Source organism: Pholis gunnellus (assembly GCF_910591455.1).
Source record: "Pholis gunnellus genome assembly, chromosome: 7".
Lineage (NCBI taxonomy): Eukaryota > Metazoa > Chordata > Actinopteri > Perciformes > Pholidae > Pholis > Pholis gunnellus.
Window position 1 is genome coordinate 10,003,745 of NC_136533.1, and position 19,852 is coordinate 10,023,596.

General features: G+C 41.6%; 1 protein-coding gene across 1 annotated transcript; it reads right to left on the reverse strand.

Moving 5' to 3' along the window:
* Positions 1-7,683: 7,683 nt before the first annotated feature.
* Positions 7,684-19,603, reverse strand: duox (dual oxidase; the record flags this gene model as incomplete). Its single annotated transcript, XM_079163334.1, has 33 exons — positions 7,684-7,806; positions 7,900-8,028; positions 8,618-8,773; positions 8,895-9,053; positions 9,143-9,375; positions 9,517-9,670; positions 9,758-9,885; positions 9,982-10,031; positions 10,123-10,222; positions 10,333-10,563; positions 10,675-10,853; positions 11,293-11,334; positions 11,506-11,575; positions 11,672-11,847; positions 11,937-12,030; positions 12,400-12,625; positions 12,854-13,039; positions 13,333-13,535; positions 13,932-14,041; positions 14,149-14,290; positions 14,388-14,506; positions 14,634-14,809; positions 14,884-15,056; positions 15,297-15,402; positions 15,880-15,970; positions 16,193-16,289; positions 16,665-16,728; positions 17,004-17,170; positions 18,228-18,429; positions 18,579-18,766; positions 19,137-19,295; positions 19,369-19,452; positions 19,537-19,603. 33 exons carry the CDS (start codon positions 19,601-19,603, stop codon positions 7,684-7,686), a joined length of 4,584 nt encoding a protein of 1,527 aa, XP_079019460.1.
* Positions 19,604-19,852: the final 249 nt, after the last annotated feature.

Sequence of the window (19,852 nt, forward strand, 5' to 3'; positions counted from 1 at the left end):
CAACTGTTCCCTGCTTCTCCCCTCCCCCTGCTGTGTTAGCTGGGCCAAGGGTACTCTCCAGGGGTCCACGCACACCCAGAAAGACACCAACACTCAGTCATGATGCATTCACGGGGCCTGACACACAGTGACAAACGCAGCCTCGCAGGACTCTGCACCAGAGTACTGGACTGCTGCGGCCGGCATATACAAAAGAATAGCTCAGCAGATGTCATTTTATGCTCCTCTTTTCTGTCATTTCATTTATGTACTCAGTTATGAATCACCATTTTAAGACTTGAATATAGTGCTGCAAAAGCCTTCACTTGTGCAAGATCATTTCTGCCAAATGAGTCCAACTGCAGATGAGGTCAAATTAAAGAAACAAACAACATAAAGTGTCTTAGTGTTGGGGGCACCGCACGCTGCTTGTACCATTTCTCGGCATTGATTGTTCAAGTGTCTGGAAGCATTCCTCCTAAATATCCAATACATCTTTTCACCACTTCATTTATTTATATATTTATAAGGGCAACACACAATAATCAACATTTCTGTAAATGTGCCAGTGAGAATCAGCCAGCTAATTTTCACCTGCAGTCCGTCGGCATAATGTTCTAAAACCAAAGCAGTGAGAGGTAAAGGAATATAAGACAATAAGACACCGGCATGATAACAAAAGCAACAACATCAGCATGCACAGGACAGTGCAGAAATCATGCAGCAAAACATTGATGCAATGATACAACACATCAACAACATCCATCATTCATGACATGCTGCCATGCAGAGCAGCATTAAGCATCAGAGCACAGATGAGCAACACTGTTAGCAACCACATTTTGCTACACGAGCCATGCAAAGCAATAAAACATAGACGTGGTTTGGAAAATGCCGGGCAGACTTGATCAAGACTGGACAAAAAAAAGTTGATATTGCAATGTTCCTTGAGATTCAGATGAATTGATGACAGTAACAAAAGATAATTTGACTGCACCTGTCTGTCACCCCAGGAGTTATGATTGTAATCAATCATAAAACATTTGTAAAGACTTTAAAAACACTAAAGAGGATACATTTCAATGAAAGCATAAACCAAAGCTCTTAAAGGGGCCTTTGATTTAACCTCATCACCAAGATTTAGTTTATCTAAGTCTGACTTCATAACACAGGGTGGATTTGATCAACTTATAGAACATGAAGCGATCCATCAGACATTAAAGCACTCTATAGTGGACACCTTTTCTCAACTTCAGTGAAATGTAAAGTTGCTCTCACCTGGAGTTAAACACGGGGTCGGTGTACATGGGAGGGGAGCACAGAGGTTGCTCTCGTGGACTGTTAGGGGGCACTGGGAGTCCCCCGTTCCTGCCCTGTCCTGGGGCACCATCTGTAGAAACAGATGAATATATTAGACACTTTTTATGGCTCTGCTAATCTACACAACTTCCCCTCTGACTGGGTAAATACGTAAGAGGATTCACAGGTTTGTAATTGTGGGATATTATTCACAAATAACACGGAGCTGTAAATGTGGGTCATTTTTTGGGAGTATACAGTTTTTTGTAAAAGCAATTGAAGCATATTAATTTGGAGTAGTGCAGCACAGACAGGACCCTGCAGACAACAGCCACGTTGAGGCCATATGTTGTCAGAGGCTAGTTGGGATCGCTGGCGGCTCAGTAATCCCCTCAGCCATCAGATTTAAGAAGCTATTTTTGCTGGCTCTTAGTCTGTGGCGGTGGCTTACTGCAAAGTAGTATTCTTCTCTTTATATTGTTTTTTGTTTGTTTTCATTTTCTTGCAAAAAATGAAATGCAACACAAGATAATACTTGAAAAGTAAATGGAAAGCAGCTACAGAGCTGTAATGCTGTTTTGTTCTCATGCACACTGGACTGTTTTTCAGAAAGCACATCAGTGCAGGAACTAACGCAGCCCTCTATGACCTTAAGCTTTGGTGTTGGTCATCAACGTAATTAGTGGCTAATCAATGGTTGTACCTTTTTCATCCAGCAGAAAGGAAGTTAGCAGGTGAGGACACACTTCCTCCAAAACAGAGCAGAATGAACAGAATGCAGCAGGCCCCTTAGAGGACAGATGGTCCAAGAATATCTCCGTCCGTTTCTTGCTGGACTCCTGTCCCAGTATTTCCTTGTACTCCCCCAGTGAGAAAACCTTATCATACACCAGGTAGGGAAGCACCGTGCTGACATCCAGCTCGCTCAGGATCTTTTGCCGGTGCTGTTTGAGGATCTTAGACGCCCATCTCTTCTTCTTCCTGGTGCATGGCCTCCTGCCAGACCTCTGCTGCTGCCTCTTCTGCTTCTTCACAAACCACTTCTTAGTTCCGCTGCCAAACATCTTTAAGTTGAGGAGGCCCACCAGAACTTCTTCCACGGCTCTGTCAACACATTTCCCAATGGAGAGGAGGTGCATATTTCATGCCAGTGAAGTGACCATGCCACATGTTTCCTCGAGCCTCGCTTTGTTATTGTCTGAGTCGTTTATCTGGGGCAGGAAGAGACAATCTGGACAGTGGCTGATTTCTAGCTGGGTACTTACCGACACTAAGAAGATTACCAGACTAAGCACACCAATGCAAACTGCTCACCACTGTGCAGACAACACAGATTATTTTGGCCTGTCTTGTTGGAAGATTTGAGCTACTTAAGTTGTCATTTAATCACATTATGTTTCCATTAATTAAAAAAGTGTCAAACCTCTTTTCTGTTAGTTCCTTAGAGATAATTTAGAACAACCATGTCACAGGCAGCACAGTTATTTTGGGTAAAAGTCATCAGGGAATTTCTAAAGGAGGCTTGTGAGGTTTGAATCCGTTTCCCCATCTTGAATGAAACAAGCTGCCTCTCTCTGAGCAAGGCACTGAACTGCTCCACTGACCAGCTCTCCAACAACTCACCTTCCTGGTGATTGCTGTGAATGTGACACCTGATTAAAGCAAGATGAAACCATTTTGTCATGGGCATTGACCCGTTACACGATGTCAGGCTTGCTTTAAGGAGAAGCATTAACATATAATAGAACGGAACAAGGGCATCTAAAGGGGAGCTTAATGTATTGTATAGAAAATCTAAAAGAAAAAGAAAAGTAATGCGGCACAAACCAGCATGACCTTGAATCACATTTTAACCAGCTGCTGTATAAAAGGATAGAGGATGGCCTGGTCTTTACCAGAAGAGGGTGCCATTTGATCAGTGAGTATCACATATACAGTAAATCATGTGGTGACATTTTTATATGGAGATCAACTGACCAGTACAACCAGTCGGCCTCAGAGACATTATAGTATTGTGAACAATGGAGGAAAGAAAACAAACCCAAAATTCAAAAAAATGTGAACGAAAGTAATATCTGAGTGAGTGAGCGAGAGCTGGAGGTCAAAAGAGATCACTATCATGGTAACGCCAGATCTGAAATCTGTGATCGAAACTCAAGCACACATACAATTTTGGAAAATTGTCAGATGGCAAGTAACCTGTCATATGTTTAATGACATATTTATATTCATGTAATGTATAAAATATGAAATAAACATATACGGAGCCTCTGACCTCACTGTATTGTGTTATAAGACTCAAGATACTTCTTATGAGCACATGAAGACGGGGTCTACGAGATTGGTTTTATTTCATGTTCACTGCAGATAATCATTTGTTTTATAAATTGGTGTATCATAATCACTATTTCTTTTCATTTTCCTTATCCACTATTACAAATGCTATTGCATGTCATGGCAATAAAACAAATGGAAATTGAAATAGTTGATTGTTGACTGAAAATGGTGGTTGCATTCAGAAGAATAAAACAAAAAAGTGAATGATTCACGTCCATACAATCATATTTTAGTCAGTACAGTTATTGATAATTCAGTATATTTTCTGAGTTTCCTTCTACGCTGGGTGTGCATGTGAACTAAACCATATACAACGTTTTAAAACAGTCTTTTTAGAATTACATTTAAATGATCTATTTATGTTTCCCCAGATACTATTCCCTCACTGAGCTGCAGTGGAAGGAGTAACACAAGGAGGATCTTTTTAAATAAAAACACTGTATTTTTGGGAAATGCCTGCTTGATTTGACTAACTGCTGAAGCGTTATGTTATAACGCATACAGAGCGAACGGTGCTGCTCTGCCATTCGGAGTAAAGTGCCATTCCACCAGGAGTGTCTCCACGTTGTTCCTCTGCTTTAGCTCTATGAGGTATGCACTTTGGAATCCTCGCGGCTCTGTTGATATAAGTCATCCAGCGTTAAGCACGGCCTCTGGCACTCAGTAAGGATGAAATAGAATGAAAGTTAGGTATGTAACTACGGTTCTATGAACCCTGGATGGCCGCCAGAGTTCTTGGTCACTCGGAATCCTGTGAACTCGCGAGAAGATTCCGTAGGACCGATCTCAGGGATGAAAACGTCTACCCGGCTGGGGTCATCCGAGGTCACACGTGACTTTGTTGATATAAAGACTCGACCTGCATCAGTAACATTCGTTTGATGTAAATTGGAAAATATATGAGGCTTCTGAGTACGCGCCTGTCTGGCTGAGTGTGTCAAAGATCAGCAGAGATGATGTAACATAAGCCTGAAAGTTGTTCCACAGATTGGGTTAGTTATTTGCCATGAGCTTGTTTAATTCAAGAATAAATGCCTATTTTTTTTTGGCAGTGATTATGAAAAACACATAAAATGAAATATGTTAATCACTATTGATCCAAGAAAAGCTTACTAGCCTAGCTTAACACAGTAGCAAAAACTGCTGACTCTGCAACTTATGACTGTAGAATGAGGAGATTTCAGACGCTACTTTAAATCACATATTTAAATGTATTTAATTCTAAATGTATTTATTAAACTACCTAGCTTGTTCAAATGGACAAGACGAATAAAGAAGAGTCCTCGTTTTGTTATCCAAACATAGTATCTGATCAAGGTTTTATGTGAAGTTTGTGATAATGGTTAATCAGCATAAAAAGGCAAAACCAATACGGTTTTACAACTTACATATCTATTACAAAGTTTGGCTTTCAAGAGGATTTGACTCCAAATCCTTTTTTCTCTACTTCACTGCCTTTCTAAGGAAGTAGGTATCATTAGGTTGAGACTGATAGTTGAAAATGCAACATGTAGTACAGTTAGGACCAGTTTGAAAGCAATGTATGCACATCTGAGCTGTAACAATTCACAGCAGACCCTTTCTCATTGGCCCTTGCCAAATATTCATAAATCCTAAGAATAAATTGCCTCTTCCAAAGCAGGCAATAACTGGCATACAGTGTGAATGATGTAATCCCTTTGATGTCGGTCTAATTTATAAATGATAAAAAAAATCCTTTCCGTGGTAAAATAAAGAAAAGGCTTATCAAGTATCGATAATAAGTTTGATCATGACTTGATTGTTGGAATGAGGCTCTCCTGTTTGTTCTCCCATTATGTAGTTGACTGAGAACTTCTTGATCTCTTTCAACTCTTATCAGTTTTCTCACTGCTGGCACACAGACATCTACTGAAGTTTTAATTTGATTGTTCTGTCTCAGAAGTTGAGTCATACGGTTATGTCAGCAACTTCCTGTTCTTATGACTAAACTTCTGTTTGACTTGTTATAAGCACAATGCCAGAACATTTGTGTGACAGCTGTACAAGAGTTGGCAAATAAGTGAAAGTGACGAGACAAAAAAAGGATAGGTAATTCAGGAGCAATGTCACAGTATAAGCGTCTGCTTTTGTGATGTGTCTAAGCCCTTTTATTTACATTTTTTTATGTAATTTCTGGACCAAATATTCAACAACTGTAAGGATTACAGATACTTGAACCCAAAAGCACAACTCAGAGACAAAAAATACAAGTTAGTCTTTTACTTGTGTTCAGGCAGGGTCAAAAGCAGGAGGTCAGTACTCTTTTATAAGTGAGTCGAATAATTTGTAGTGTTACAGAATCTTCTAATTAATCCAACTGGTGATGAGAAGGTCACCAGTTGGATTCGTACAAACCTTCGTATAAAGGTGTCTATTGTCAGTTGTAGATTTGCAGTAATTATTTTCCAATGTATGAACCTGTTGCAGTCTCTGTAACCACTGAACTACAAAACTTTTGATGGGGATCATGAAATAGCAGTGCTTGTCCGTCCCTCAGTACAAATGCTGAGTCGCTATAGATCGAGGCATCGGCCATCAGACGATGGTTGAACTGGGCTGCCAGGTGTGAATGTGTGTGACAGGAGGAGGGCGTTCCTGAAAAAGCTCCCATTGCTCTAACTGAAACAACCCTGAGTAAATAGAAGTAAAGGAAAACGACATGGTTCCCATCAGCTTGCAGGCTGATTCCTGTAATTGCAAAATCGGCATGATTATAACCTGATAACACACCCTTTTGTCACACATGTCCTTCCTTGATGCCTCTCAGATGAAATTCAAACAGAACACACAGCTCCCTTCCTGACTGAGTAAGCTTGTTACTTTTATCCTGCTCGGGAAGTTTCACTAGGCCTCCATGATATCGACTCGGTTCTTTAATTCTTTAAATTTATCTTGGGTGTATTCGATAAGCAAACAAACGTGTACAGCCCATTGTTTGTTGCACTTATTGTATTTGTATTAGTTCGTTGCACTTATTGTATTCCTTTGTTTCTGCACTGTACGTTTTCTCTGGTTTATGCTCTTAGATACTTGTTTAACAAAGGAGATGCACATATGACTTCTGGTGACTAGTAGTTCTCTTGAATACCTATGTTGAATACACTTATTGTAGGTCGCTTTGGATAAAAGCGTCTGCTAAATGACTGTAATGTAATGTAATGTAATGTAATGTTTTGGGACTGTGTCGTAGTAGCACCCAATTTATTGTGCAAATATCAAACACTTAAATGTGAAAAATGCAGTTAGTCAGAGAATGATGGCCTAGAGCTTTAACTCATGAATAATAATAACTCGTAAATTCATCTGGCACCAAGAAAAAAATGCATCCGCCTGTGGAGAATCCACATATTTACTTTATTATTATCATTCTGGGTGGAGGAGCTGTCTGGCGTATCACTCAACCAACAAATCAAATGTAGGAGTTTGCGTTAATTCAAGTATAATTTTAGTCCAAAAGCTAGAAGCACCAGAAGGAGCCAACGGCAGAATCAAGAGAACTTCAACTGCACAGGTTCCCACAGGTTCTTATATAATCTTATGTACTACAAAGACAAGACATTTACAGCTGCTGCTATGAATGTGGTAGTGAATGTAGTCCTTCTGACATGACAGTGTTACAAATCTATTGTAAAATGGGATTTTATTTGTTACACATATTTCAAACAAAACACAAGAAATCAATGACATAAAATCAATCGAACAAAGTAATGACATGACAGAACAAACAGCAAATAAGAACTCGCATGATGATTAGAAATGATTTGACATATCTTGTCAATATTGTATATTTTTGTGATATAAGAAATAAAGAAATCTCATCCTTGACTGACTGAAATGAATGTATAACAATAATATTCATGAATAGAGGATATAGATGTAAAGAAGAAGACACATTTAATCGGTAGACATTACATTAAATCAAAACGTCCGACATTGTTTCTGTGATTGTGTGATTTTGTCATTAACTGCTTTAGTAACTTGCATTCTTCATTGTAAAGTGTCTCATCTTTCGTTCTGCAACCATGTAGTCCAATGCTAAGAGGCAGGTCAGAAGTTCTCATAGTGATGTATAAAATGGGCCTGATCCCTCTTGTTCATCTGCTGGCAAGCTTTCTCCACGTTCTTGGTCAGTCCAGGTGGTCCGCAGCTGAATACACCGATTTTACCCACCTACAGATAATAATACAAGTTGAAAAGTAAGCCGATGCATTGGGCAATGTTTCAGACAAACACGAGGTAGCTGAAGATGGATGAAGGACTGACCTCGGGGTGAACTTCCTGCAGTGAGCTGAGAAAGGAGACCAGGGGCGGCCGGCCGAAGTGAGTGACGGAGCGCAGGCCGGTGAAGAGGCTGCGGCTCCACACCTTCTGAAAGTGGCGCTCACACACGTACTGTCGAAAGATAAGGGTGAGGGATCATTGGTGGATTTCATTACTATTGAAAGAACAGTTTGAGAAAATATGTTATTATCTTTCTTCACGAGGGTTTGATGCAAAGATTAGTGATACTCTGCTATGCTGAATATGAAGTTACAGCCAGCTGCCGGTTAGCTTAGCTTAGCATTAAGACTAGACAAAGTGGAACACGTTATATCTTGTTTATCTTAATCTGCAAAAACAAGAAGTTGAGGTTTTATGTGGCGTTATCATGTGTATGCAACTATTTCTTAGAGCTGGTAGGCAGATTTTGCTATCTTTGGATGGAGCCAGGCTAGCAGTTTCCCTCTGTTTCCAGTCTTTATGCTAAGCTAAGCTAAACAACTGCTGGCTGAAGCTTCATAATTATCGTACATTTGAGAGTGATATCAATCTTCTCATCTAACTCCCAGCTATAAAGAGAGGGAGTTTATTTCCCCAAATAGTGAACTGTTACTGAAATAAAGCACCCTTTTGGAAGTAAACATTAAAATGAATTGATACGTGTAATTGTTAAATATTTCAGAATTTCCGTTGACTTTTTCTTTCTACACTTGGATCTCACCAGCATGGTGGTGCGGAGGTCGAACTTTTCGGCCACCTGCGTGATGTAGATGTGGACTGAGACTAGCTCCTGGGTGTCCAACTCCTCCACCTCCCTGATGATGTCTGACACCCACTCAAACTGACGCTGTGTTCGTGTCACCCAGATGAAGTACACCTTCAAACAACCAGTAAATGTTTGAGAGAGAAAAGAGAGAAAGAGTGAACTTCTTGCACAAATCAATAATGCCTCAGGGGCACATTCAAGACAAAATGTGTTGTAGGTTTTTAAGCACTACCTTTTTACACTGAATCTTGGACTTGATGGAGGACTTGAACACCAGGTCTTTCAGGATGGAGGTGAATGGGGTGACTCCAATTCCTCCTCCCACCAGAACAGACACCTCAAAATCAATCCACTCCTGATGGCCCTCACCAAACGGGCCATCCAAGTACAGCTTCGGATGAAATAAAATATGAATATCAAAACAAAGAATGGAGAACACGATGAAACTATTTCCACACACAAAATAATGCTTTAACCTGCCTTTGGATAGGCTCCGAGCTCGAGCAGGCTTTCTTCGGTGTAGAGGTCTCTGAGCTGGCTGGTCCAGGGCCCCACAGCTCGGATGTGCAAGCTCAGCGTCTCTTCGTGCGGGGCTGACGTCAGTGTGAATGGGTGGTACTCATCTGTGTCCAACATCAGGCATGCAATACGAACCCACTGGCCTGAGCGATACACGAAGCCCTGTGGTCGCTTGAACTCCAGATGTGTCACACCTACAGGTAGGAAAGCCGAGGGAAGTGTGAACTTGAATGCACGCAATCATTACGTGATTTCAGTGAAGACAATGGAAAAGTTAAATTTAGTTAGCGAAGACTAAAATCAAGGAGAGACAGAGAATAACAAGACATTTTCACCTGAAGGCAGCAGCTCAGCTCTGAGCACCGGGATCTCCAGGTTCTTCCTGCTCAAGCTGATCAGTTTGTCCAGCAGGAAGAGCAGTGCAGGTGGAATTAAGTAGATGTAGAAACGGGGCTCTTGGATTAGGGCGAAACTGCCATGAACAACTGTCTGTTGACAAAGCCGGCATCACATTATTCGTAAAAACTGCATCATGCAAGCCACCTGACTGCAGAGTGCATTACTGCGAGTACTTACTAGAATGTACACAACAATGTAGAGGTAATGTGTGATCCAAAATCCACGGAAGCTGATGCGACGGAAATAGTGTGAGGCAAAAACATACATAAATGCCAAAGTAAAAAGAAGCAATACACCAGTCATTCCTAGGAAAAGGACAAAAAAGAGTAAAAAATAGGATTAAAGCATAATATAACACGCATGTACCACTGGAGGTCGTAAAAATCAGTTTCCTATAATACCTGGAACGGTTTGAAAGAACCACCACGACCACTTCAGAGGAAGTTCAGACCTAACATGAAAACACACTGTGAATCAGCAACGTAGCTCTCCACAAAGTGTGCAAATAGCTGATGAAATCAGGCAGATATTTCAAACGTTACCCGTTGTTGAAAAAGACTTTGGGGAACAGACAAGACAGGATGCTGAGGTTGCTGATGGAGAAGATGTAGATGTTGAACACATGGCCCAAACTATGAACAACTACAGTTGGATCAGAAATAGGAGTGAGCTCACACAAATAAACAGGTGAAGACATCAGAACTTAACTTTCCACCATCGCTCTCTGCTTTTATCTCCTCCGGGCTACCAACCTGAAAGAAGGATGGCGGTCATGGCCATGAAACGATGAAAATCAATGGCTGCGTCGAAGGGGATGTAGCGGTTGAGGAATGTCTCTCGGCACAGCGTGATGAGGTTGCGACACACAGTGAGGAGCATGTAGGGAAACAGGAAGGAGATGGAGGCGGCCGAGCCACGGGAGACAACGATGCCCACCAGGGAAGTCTCGGGGATACCCGTCGAATCGGACTGCAAACCGTAGTCTGAAAACAATGTTTTTAATTAGGTCAGAAAAGAAATGCATGAGGGTCAAAAGAGGACTATAACATATTAACATAGTGAGGAAGCTGAACAAGGAGAGGATTTCTACTCACAGTAACATCTTTCGAGTGCCACGCCAGCTGTGATGCCGTACACGACGGTGAAGCAGACGATATGACGGCGATAATTCTCAATGAAACGTTTGAAGTGCTGGATCTTTTGTTGGATTGGGTTCCTTATGTACTGCTCACGCTTGGGCTTCACATAGACATTTGGAGTGTTGACACCTAACCTGAAAATATTCAAAACTATCATCCATTTTTACTGAGAGGATACTGCTGTGGAGCTTTTGATCATATTGAGGTCACCCAACCACAGAGGGAGGAGCGTGTGATGCTTTAACTTTCTACGGTAGTTAGAGGGACTGAAGAGCAGTTGCATCATATCTGCAACTTCATAAATTCATAACATTTTGGTAAACCACAGGCTGCCATGGTTTTCCACACAACCACCGTTTCCTCAATACATAAACACTACTAAGAAACTTGTGCAAAAGGAACTGAAGTAGTTTTTTTTAACTTGGGGGGTTGGGGGGGGATACAGTAAATACTTTGAGACGACAATCAGAACTTCTAATATGTTTAACTTCTCTATGGTGAGTTATGTTTGTTGTCATATTATCTTTCCATCCAGTCATTTGCGGGAGCAGAAAAATCTAATATTGAACAAACTTTTTCCGTCTTCGTAACTCCAGCCCATCTGTCTTGTAGCTGCTGCAAACAAAAACATGATTGTAAGCTGGGACACAATGCAACACTTGGGATATATAAATGAAATGAGTGACAAAGCTACAGCGGATCGTTGTTTTTATCCACAGTGACAAGCACCAGTTGTTACATTTGTGATCTGGATGAGTGATCACAGCCTGTGTCCTGTTCTCTGACCTGTTTCCTGGACAGATGAAGGACACTCTCTGGTCTCGACTCATCCGCTTCTTGCCCTGTTTCTCCATCCCTGCACACACAGGAGACACATTCATTTCATCAAATATGGTCAAGAGAAATGAGGACTTAAAGAAAAGATCTTCTTAGACAAGACTTTTTTTCCAACCTTTGACATTGAGTTGGGCAAACTGCAGCTCCTTCTCGTGGTCCCGCAGGAGGAAATGGAAGTCCTCCCAAGTGATTTTCTCCTTGTCATCAAAGCCTGCTGCCTGCATCATGGCCTTGATGCCGTCCTCTGCCTGGCTCTTTGACAGAGCACCATTTGAGATTTCAATGAAAGACCTGCAGCACATCAAAAGGGCAAAGATGAACCACCAGACAGAAAAAAATACTTGGTGCAGTCATGAAAAAAAAGGAAACATTGATCAAACCTGAGCATCCTGGCAAATTCCTCTTTTGATAAGAAACCAGTTCCACCGATGTCGTTCATGGAGAACATCAGTTTAGATTTTTCCTCAGAAGACCCTGATTAAATACAAACATCATCAATGACATAATGTAGGACTAGAATGATTCATGACATCAATCTTTTTATCAAACATCAGACATTGCCCGCTCCTGTAAAGATCAACTAAACCTGTACTTTACTTTACTTGATTTATTGATTTTCTTATCTGATTTCACAAAGTGTTCTGTAACTGTATTTTTATTGGCAGCTGGACAGTCGGAGTAGATCATCCACTGGAAAGTTTCAAATGATGTTCTAAATGCTGTTTCATAAATTCATGAATTCTGTTCAGTTGAATTGTTAGGATTTTATAATACAACATGTCATGCTCAAATTCTCATGATTTACATGTTATGCACTGTTTAGATAGCAGCCCTGCATTTTACCTTTCATAAAGATAACCATCACATCAAGAAACTCTCGGAAGGAGAGGTAACCGTTTCCATCTTTATCAGCCAGTGTGAACATGGAGTCTACAAAAAAGGAGTCGGGCTTGAGGCCGAGAGCATCAGCAAACTCAGACGCTGTCAGCTCGCACTGGAGAACCTCTCTGGCTTTCTTGTGGGAAACGCCACTCATGTCCCCAGCGTCACACTTCTCTATCTCCAAGACCTGTGCACCAGAGGGTACGTCATTAGTAATATCACCGACGTTAACTGAGGTTACCGTTTGTCCATCACAGATGAGGTCACCATCAAGACCAACAATTAGTTCTTTTGGCTGCAGGTCAGACCTAATTTGACCTCAAACAAGGGTTGACGACATTTTGTGGCCGAGCTTAAATCTGCCGCCGCTGTAACGGAGCGGAGGATGAAGTAAACAACCAGAGGCTGGCGGTACCTTTGAGAAAGCGTGTCGAATGAAAGTTTCCACAATCTGAGCCCTCTGCTCTTTGGTTAAAGCCTCCTTCAGCAGTTCCCTCTCTCTCATCTCCATCACTCTAATCTCCTGCACGAGGTCTGTCACCCCCGGGCGCAGATGCTTGATAAACGCTGCACGTTTGCTCTCGTCATCAAAAAACAGCACCTGCATGTGCAGACAGGAGAAGACAAACAGGACTGGAGTGAGATAAAAGTGATTTAGATCAGGTACATCTGCAGAATCATGCTCATTGATTGAATGAGGTGTAAAATAACTCCTCCGAAAGGGAGAAAGCATTTGATGAATTTTATGTTTATACTTAGACAAAATGAAACAGCAGCAACATTAAAAAAGAAAAGCCTTTTTTTTCCTATAACTTGAATCACACTGCAGCTTTTTTTTTCAGAACCTGAAGGTATAAATCCCCCCCCACCCCACTCCCATCTCCAGATGCTCACCAGGTCGTACTCCTTTGATACTTTGAGCAGCAGAGCTTTCTGGTGCCGGTCGTTGGAGAGAAGGATGACTACGTAGTCCTGGTTGCCCAGATTGAGACAGCGGTGAGCAGACCCAGATCTGTCAAAGACCTGCAGCCTTCTCTTCTCATCGAGCTCCACGCTGACGGGTTGCAGAGGTTTTTTATGGCCCTGCCACTCGTAGGCTGGAGAGCAAAAGCAGAATGGCGTAAGACAGGATTCTGGATGATGATTAGGACTGCAGGTGTAAAATGACATAAACCAGTTTGGTTTCACTGTCACCTTTGAATAACTTACTATCAGTTCTAGTAGAGTTTATAGGTTGGGTTCTGTAGCTGACAGGATATATAACTCATGAAAGGTCATAAATGCATATAATCAGCTCAGTTTTATAGCTGTGTTCATACCATGTGACATACGCTGCAGTAAATCACAGCTGCTGATAGTCAGCTGATGTTTATTAGTGATTGACATTGAGTCAATTGTAAAAACCTGACTTAATAAATATATTCTGTTTTCACTAACATTGGACACTATTAGAAGTATTAGAAGTATTTTTTAAATCTCCAAGGATTACGTACCCGTGACTTCCACAGCTGGCTCCTTTGTTCTGTCACCAGCTTTTCTTCTTCTCTGGAACTTCCTGTACCTGTACTTGCGGAGATACGCCACCATGCAGGCCACCAGAAAACTAACTGTGAAAGTAGAATAATCAAATTGGATTATCAGTTTCACAACCAAACTGCTGAAATTAGTATTATTGCTGTGCAAAAGGAGATGGATTTGTGGATGTGGTACTGACCAACAGGAAAGAGGAACAGAATAATGATACATATTCCAAAGCCAGCTTGGCTCCCATCAAAGTAATTGAGTTTGGTAGCATTAGTGCAGGGATGGAGCATTGATGCGTTCAGTTGCGCTGGCTGAGGACAAGGGTCACCTATGGCAAAGGAGAGTTTGTTTATCCATCCTTTAAATATTATATCACTGATTCGAACAAAATCCATGTTTTGTTTATTAATCGAATACACGTTTACCATCCTTCCAGAAGAACACATTATTTTGTATATCAGAGGTTTCTGCACTTGTGACTGCGATAAGAATGTCATGAAAGGTCACATTGCGGATCATCTCGATCTCCTCATCTGTGAACAAACTGGAAATCACCCCAAAGATCACAGCTGTAGTAAGATGATCGGCATATGAGGTAAATCACACAATACTGTAGGATCAGACACTGTCACAACTATTTTCTATTTTAAGTCTTTCAGAGAGGAGCTTACCCATTCTGTTTGTTCTCGAACCAGAAGCGGTCTCCGTTTCTGATGCGTTCAAACTGGTCCAAGATGATCGCGGAAAAAACTGGACCCGGACCATCAAGAGACTCCAGTAGTCCTCCAGGGAAGAGCTCCAGCTTTGAGATGTCTCTGCTGTGCAGTTCTGCAATATCGTTGAGCAACTGTTGGACACAAGAACACAATTTAATTCACTGTGTTAATGCGGGTGGATCAATCTTTGTTTAACAACTTTTACCTGTGGGTTGGTGCTGTTGAGCTCAGGATTTATGTCTTCAAATGTGTTGACAGGAGGCAGATCCAGAGCTTTTCTGACCTCAGTGTAACTACGCAGGCCAAAGTCTCTTCCTCTTTGGATAGTTAAGGCCACCAGATCTGTCCGGGTGAACCTCAGGGGTCCGTACATGAAGTCTGTCAGGGTGCAAATCAGATCAGAGCTGTGAATATTAGTTTATAACCTGAAAACATGTTAATGAATGATATGCAGAGTGATTTTATTATAGATTCCCCATTTTATATTTATGATTGTTTGACTTATATTATATTTACTCATATTTTCTGCAACACAACACTAAGACAAAATCGACGCCTTGCATTTGAGAATCTGTTTGTGATTTCTGATACATGCAGTGAATGAGGATGATCAATCACCTCTTAGGTCCTCCACGACAACATTGTCTTCTCTCTCTGCAATCTGCGAAGCCATGCCCATGAGGAGGTCGTCTATGTCCTGGCTTGTTGTCTTAACATCGTCTGTCTGGAAACAGATTGACAAAAGCATTAAAAAATATGATGTGTGTATGTGTGTATGTGTGTATGTGTGTATGTGTGTGTGCGTGTGTGCGTGTGTGTGTGTGTGTGTGTTTGTGTGGCATCAGGGGCCATTTCAAATACACAAGCATATTAGTTATATTTGCTCGCTCTATCTCCAATTCAACAGATCACAGACATCCATGATATTCATTACACAAACACTAACTTTTAAATGAAAAACATAACTGAGAATTCATAGACGAGGATTTAAAGAAATACATGTAAAGTGATCCGCAATTAACTCTGGCGAAACATGTCTACAGACAGTTTCATTCGAGCTCAGAGACCCACATTGTTGTTTCCTGCCTCTGAAGCCAGATTAAAATCCTTCCAGAGCTTCTCTGCTGTTCTCCCTCAGTACTTTTCTACTGTCTCCATACATACACGAATATGAAAATGCAGAAGTAAGATCATAATATACCTGACGTTTCCAAAAGCTGTTACAAAGACGCATTGCTGGTGATGAGCTGCCATCTATGTTGACAAGCTTCCTAAAATGGCAGGTTCTGTTTCTGTAAGAAAAAGGAGAGCCGATGCGGTGGGTTTAGTTTAAAAAAATGTGTACATACTATTTTTTTTTGGTCTGACACTGTTCACAGCAGCCCATAGAAAATTCACACTCAACCAAAGTCCACTAAACACAGTAAGCTTTGATTTTTCATAATGTGTTTACCGAATAGTTTAACAAATGTCCCCCTGGGGATGAATAAAGTTTACAGCTATCTATCTAGTACCTCATGTAAACACCAGGTGGGGCCATAGTGATGCCAAATCGAATGGCAGCAACCTGAAACTCAGGAGAGACCCCCGGATCAACAAACTTCTGGTAACCTGCATACAGAAAAATAAAAAATAATTACAAACCAATACAAGAAGAACAAAATAACTGGCAAGCTGAAACAATCCTCATGCATGCAAACACCCTATATCATCATCCAAATGTTCAACCCGAGGAAACAAAAGCAGTGTGAATATGAAAATTAAGAGTGAATGGTCAGTGATGGGCTCATCTCACCATTGTCCCTTTAACTTTCTGAAGCTGCGGGTGCTTATTCAGCAGAAGAAGGAGACTCAGGGTGATGCTTTGCTGACGGAGCACATTTTTGTCAAACACCAACGATAGCTCACCTGACCACGGCTTGTGGTCACCAGTGCATTACCTGTTCCCCTCCACTTGCACGTACACGCACTCTGGCTGAGTCTTACCTGGGTAAGGAGGGAGCTTTTTGTCTCCAAGATATCCAGGCAGCCAGTCGTAGAGAGCAATATTCTGTGTGGAAAAACAGCAGGGATCAAAGTTACTGCAGCTTTTCTGAATCCACTAAAACTGTATTTTCCTCCTTTGAAGGTGCAGTTTTTCTTGCTATTTTGGGTTTGCTATGACAAAAAACACAGTTGTTTTCAATAGAAGAAGAAAAGGTAATTAGCATGTGTGCAATGCTGTTCAGGACAGTTTTTGCAGTGGACAGACTCGACTAATCAAACAAGCAAATAAAATCAGCAGCCTGAGTAGCGGGAGGATTACATGGAGACTTTTCTTCCTACCTGGAATGTGGCAACAACGATCTTCCTGGCGTTTTGAAACAGCTTTTCGTCTGACCACTCTGGGTGTTCCTCATGCAGTTTGGAAGCTACATAATTGTGGTAGCGAAACCAGATAATCCCCTCTGCTGCTGTGAACATGTTCTCATTGGCCCAGGCATTTCCCAACTCTGGACACAGAAGATGGCACAAATTATAGGGAATTCTGCTCTTCCATCATGTGAATCAGCATCACTATACCTTCAACACAATAAACAGAAACTAGGCTGTTTATTTAACGCATTTTTCATATAAAATGCTATAAAAACCGTTTCAGTAAAGTGACACGCTCCCATTACATTTATTGATGAGGATCTCTGACCACAAATGTTATGATAATTTGGCTGTTTGTTTTTAAGGACGTGACAACAGAGCGGTGACAACATCAGAAGATCCTCCGCCTCCACCCCACATAATAACTGCACACCTTTTACAAACACAAGCAACAAAACACTGGTTTCATGACACCTGTACGGCATCCTCTGTGCTATAGAGAGAGGGATTTACTGTGGTGAGTGTGACAAGCCATTAACGCAATAATTAAAGAGTCATAACTCACGTCAGGCAGGGCCTCTTTTGACTAAGCCTCACAGGCTGCAACCCCGATGAGTGAAATAATATTTGCAAGAAATTCTTGCCGCTTGAGTTCAGCTGCTTACTATTACCACATACAGTATACAAAACTGTTCCGGTACCTGATTGTTAAAAGGTTTATCTGTGCCACCAGATATCTTTGGATCAGATTTGCTGAGATTTGGAGATCTATTATGTGCAATTTCAACTAGTTTGTGTAATAATGACCTCCTCTCACTGAAAAATGAATTTTCACAGGCAGAGCAGTGGATTTTTGGGAACTTGAAAAGAGACATTGCTGTTGAGTTTGGGGCTTTAAAGGCCATACATTAAATGTCACTGAGCTCCATTGTTTTGGGTTGAGCTCCAGCCAACATATCTTGAATAAATCAACCATAACTATATGTTTGGATGTACTGCACTCCAGGTACAGAGGAAATAATGTTTGACTGCCTTTGAGTAAATCAATGGCATTCCGTCTGGAAATAACAGCTTTATAAAATGCTCCTGATGATATAAACATCAGTGTCTGGTACTCAGTGGATAATCAAATTACCTATATTGCAAACAGTGTTTCAGGTCACATCTGAAGTATTAGGGTATAAAATGTCTCACCAAGCAGCCCGTGAGGTCCGTGGTCTCCTGTAGAGGGGTCAGCGGCACCCCACATGAAACTGTGTCCTGTTGCCTGATTTGGCATGTTCCACTCAGGGCCTGAAGTCAAGAGCCCTCCAGAGAAGCTTCTCAGGGAGTCAGACCAGGATGTGGAGGGGCCATAGATGGAGCTGCCATCTATCCATGCGGTCACCAAGTTCACCTGCATGTGATGTATTTGTTTTTTCTAAAATGACTGCACTTGAAGAAAATTGAAATGTCGGGTAACATAATGCAAAGGGCCTTTCGGAGCTGCAACAGATCTGGATTTACTGTTCACATGCACTGTTTTTATTTCATCAAGATTGATACCTGTGTGCGAGGATTACTGGGGCTCTGGCCGGACTCTTTGTCCCACGGTCCTCTCTGGAAGGGCAGCAGGACTTTTCCAGTGGCAGTGGGGTCAAAGACAGGGTCACCTTTTGGAACTGGGATGTTCATGAACTCAGGTGGACACCCAGGACTTCTTGAGTCAAACATTTCAAAAGAAACATGATAACCTGAGAAGTAAAAAATAATTTTAAAAAACATCACTACAAAAAACATCTATTTGGCTCTCTTGTTTGATTTTTGGCTCCGTGAACATATGATTGGTTAAATATCAGCCAATATAAGTTTTAATTTGCAATATGCATTTGTAAAATCTTATCGAGGAGTTGGTTAATATAACTTGTACATGAGTAATAGTGAAAGTATTAAAATCTTGTAGATAAAATCTTGCACCTGCATTTCGGTAAGATATGGGTAAAATATCAGTGCGCCATATTGGTGCACACTCACAACAAACGTTCAGTTTGGGTCAATTCTGCCTTCTGATTTCATATTTTTTCATCGTGCACTTCAATGCAACACACTGCCTGATATATTTACCAAAGAACAGAGAGAGCACGGTCTGGTTGCGTGTTGAGGGCAAACCGGAGGGGCCCCCGGCCAGCAGGCTGCTCAGTGTGCGCGGGTTTGGCGGCTCCTGGACAGGTTGGTAGACTCCGTCCCAGTAATGCGCGGGCACGAGGCGCACAAGGCGAGAACCTGCGCGAGCAGAAGTACAGTGTGTTGGCAGGCTGTGAGCGTCTGATGGTGCTGCTGCAAACTTGAAACTTACCGACAGCTCCGCGTCTGGGATATCCCAAACTGTTGTACCAGCCGTCGAAGCGAGGAACCTCCCAGTTGTTTTCACAGCGTGACTCTGTTCAAGACATGTCGGGTTTAAACAGCACTTTTATAGGTTAACCGAGTAGCTGACTATGAAGTACACTTGTTGGGTACTTACGTTGACTGACTATGAGCACCAAGCCAACCGCTGCGCAGATACTCCAAACCCGTTTACGCAAATCCATTGATGCGAGAGATGCTCCTCAGCTCAGTCTGCCGCCGAGAGGAGTGAAGGACTTCTGGAAAGTAAAGACAAGGTGAAGGTAACATACATTTCAGAGACAACCTCATATTTCTATTAGATTTGTATGTAATACTCTTTGTTGGTTTGCAAGAAAGACAGGACGTTTAATTCTACAGCTGACACCTTTTGGGATGACCACCAAAACGTTACCTATAAACTGCAAGACATTCAAAAAAAACGTCCTGTTTCC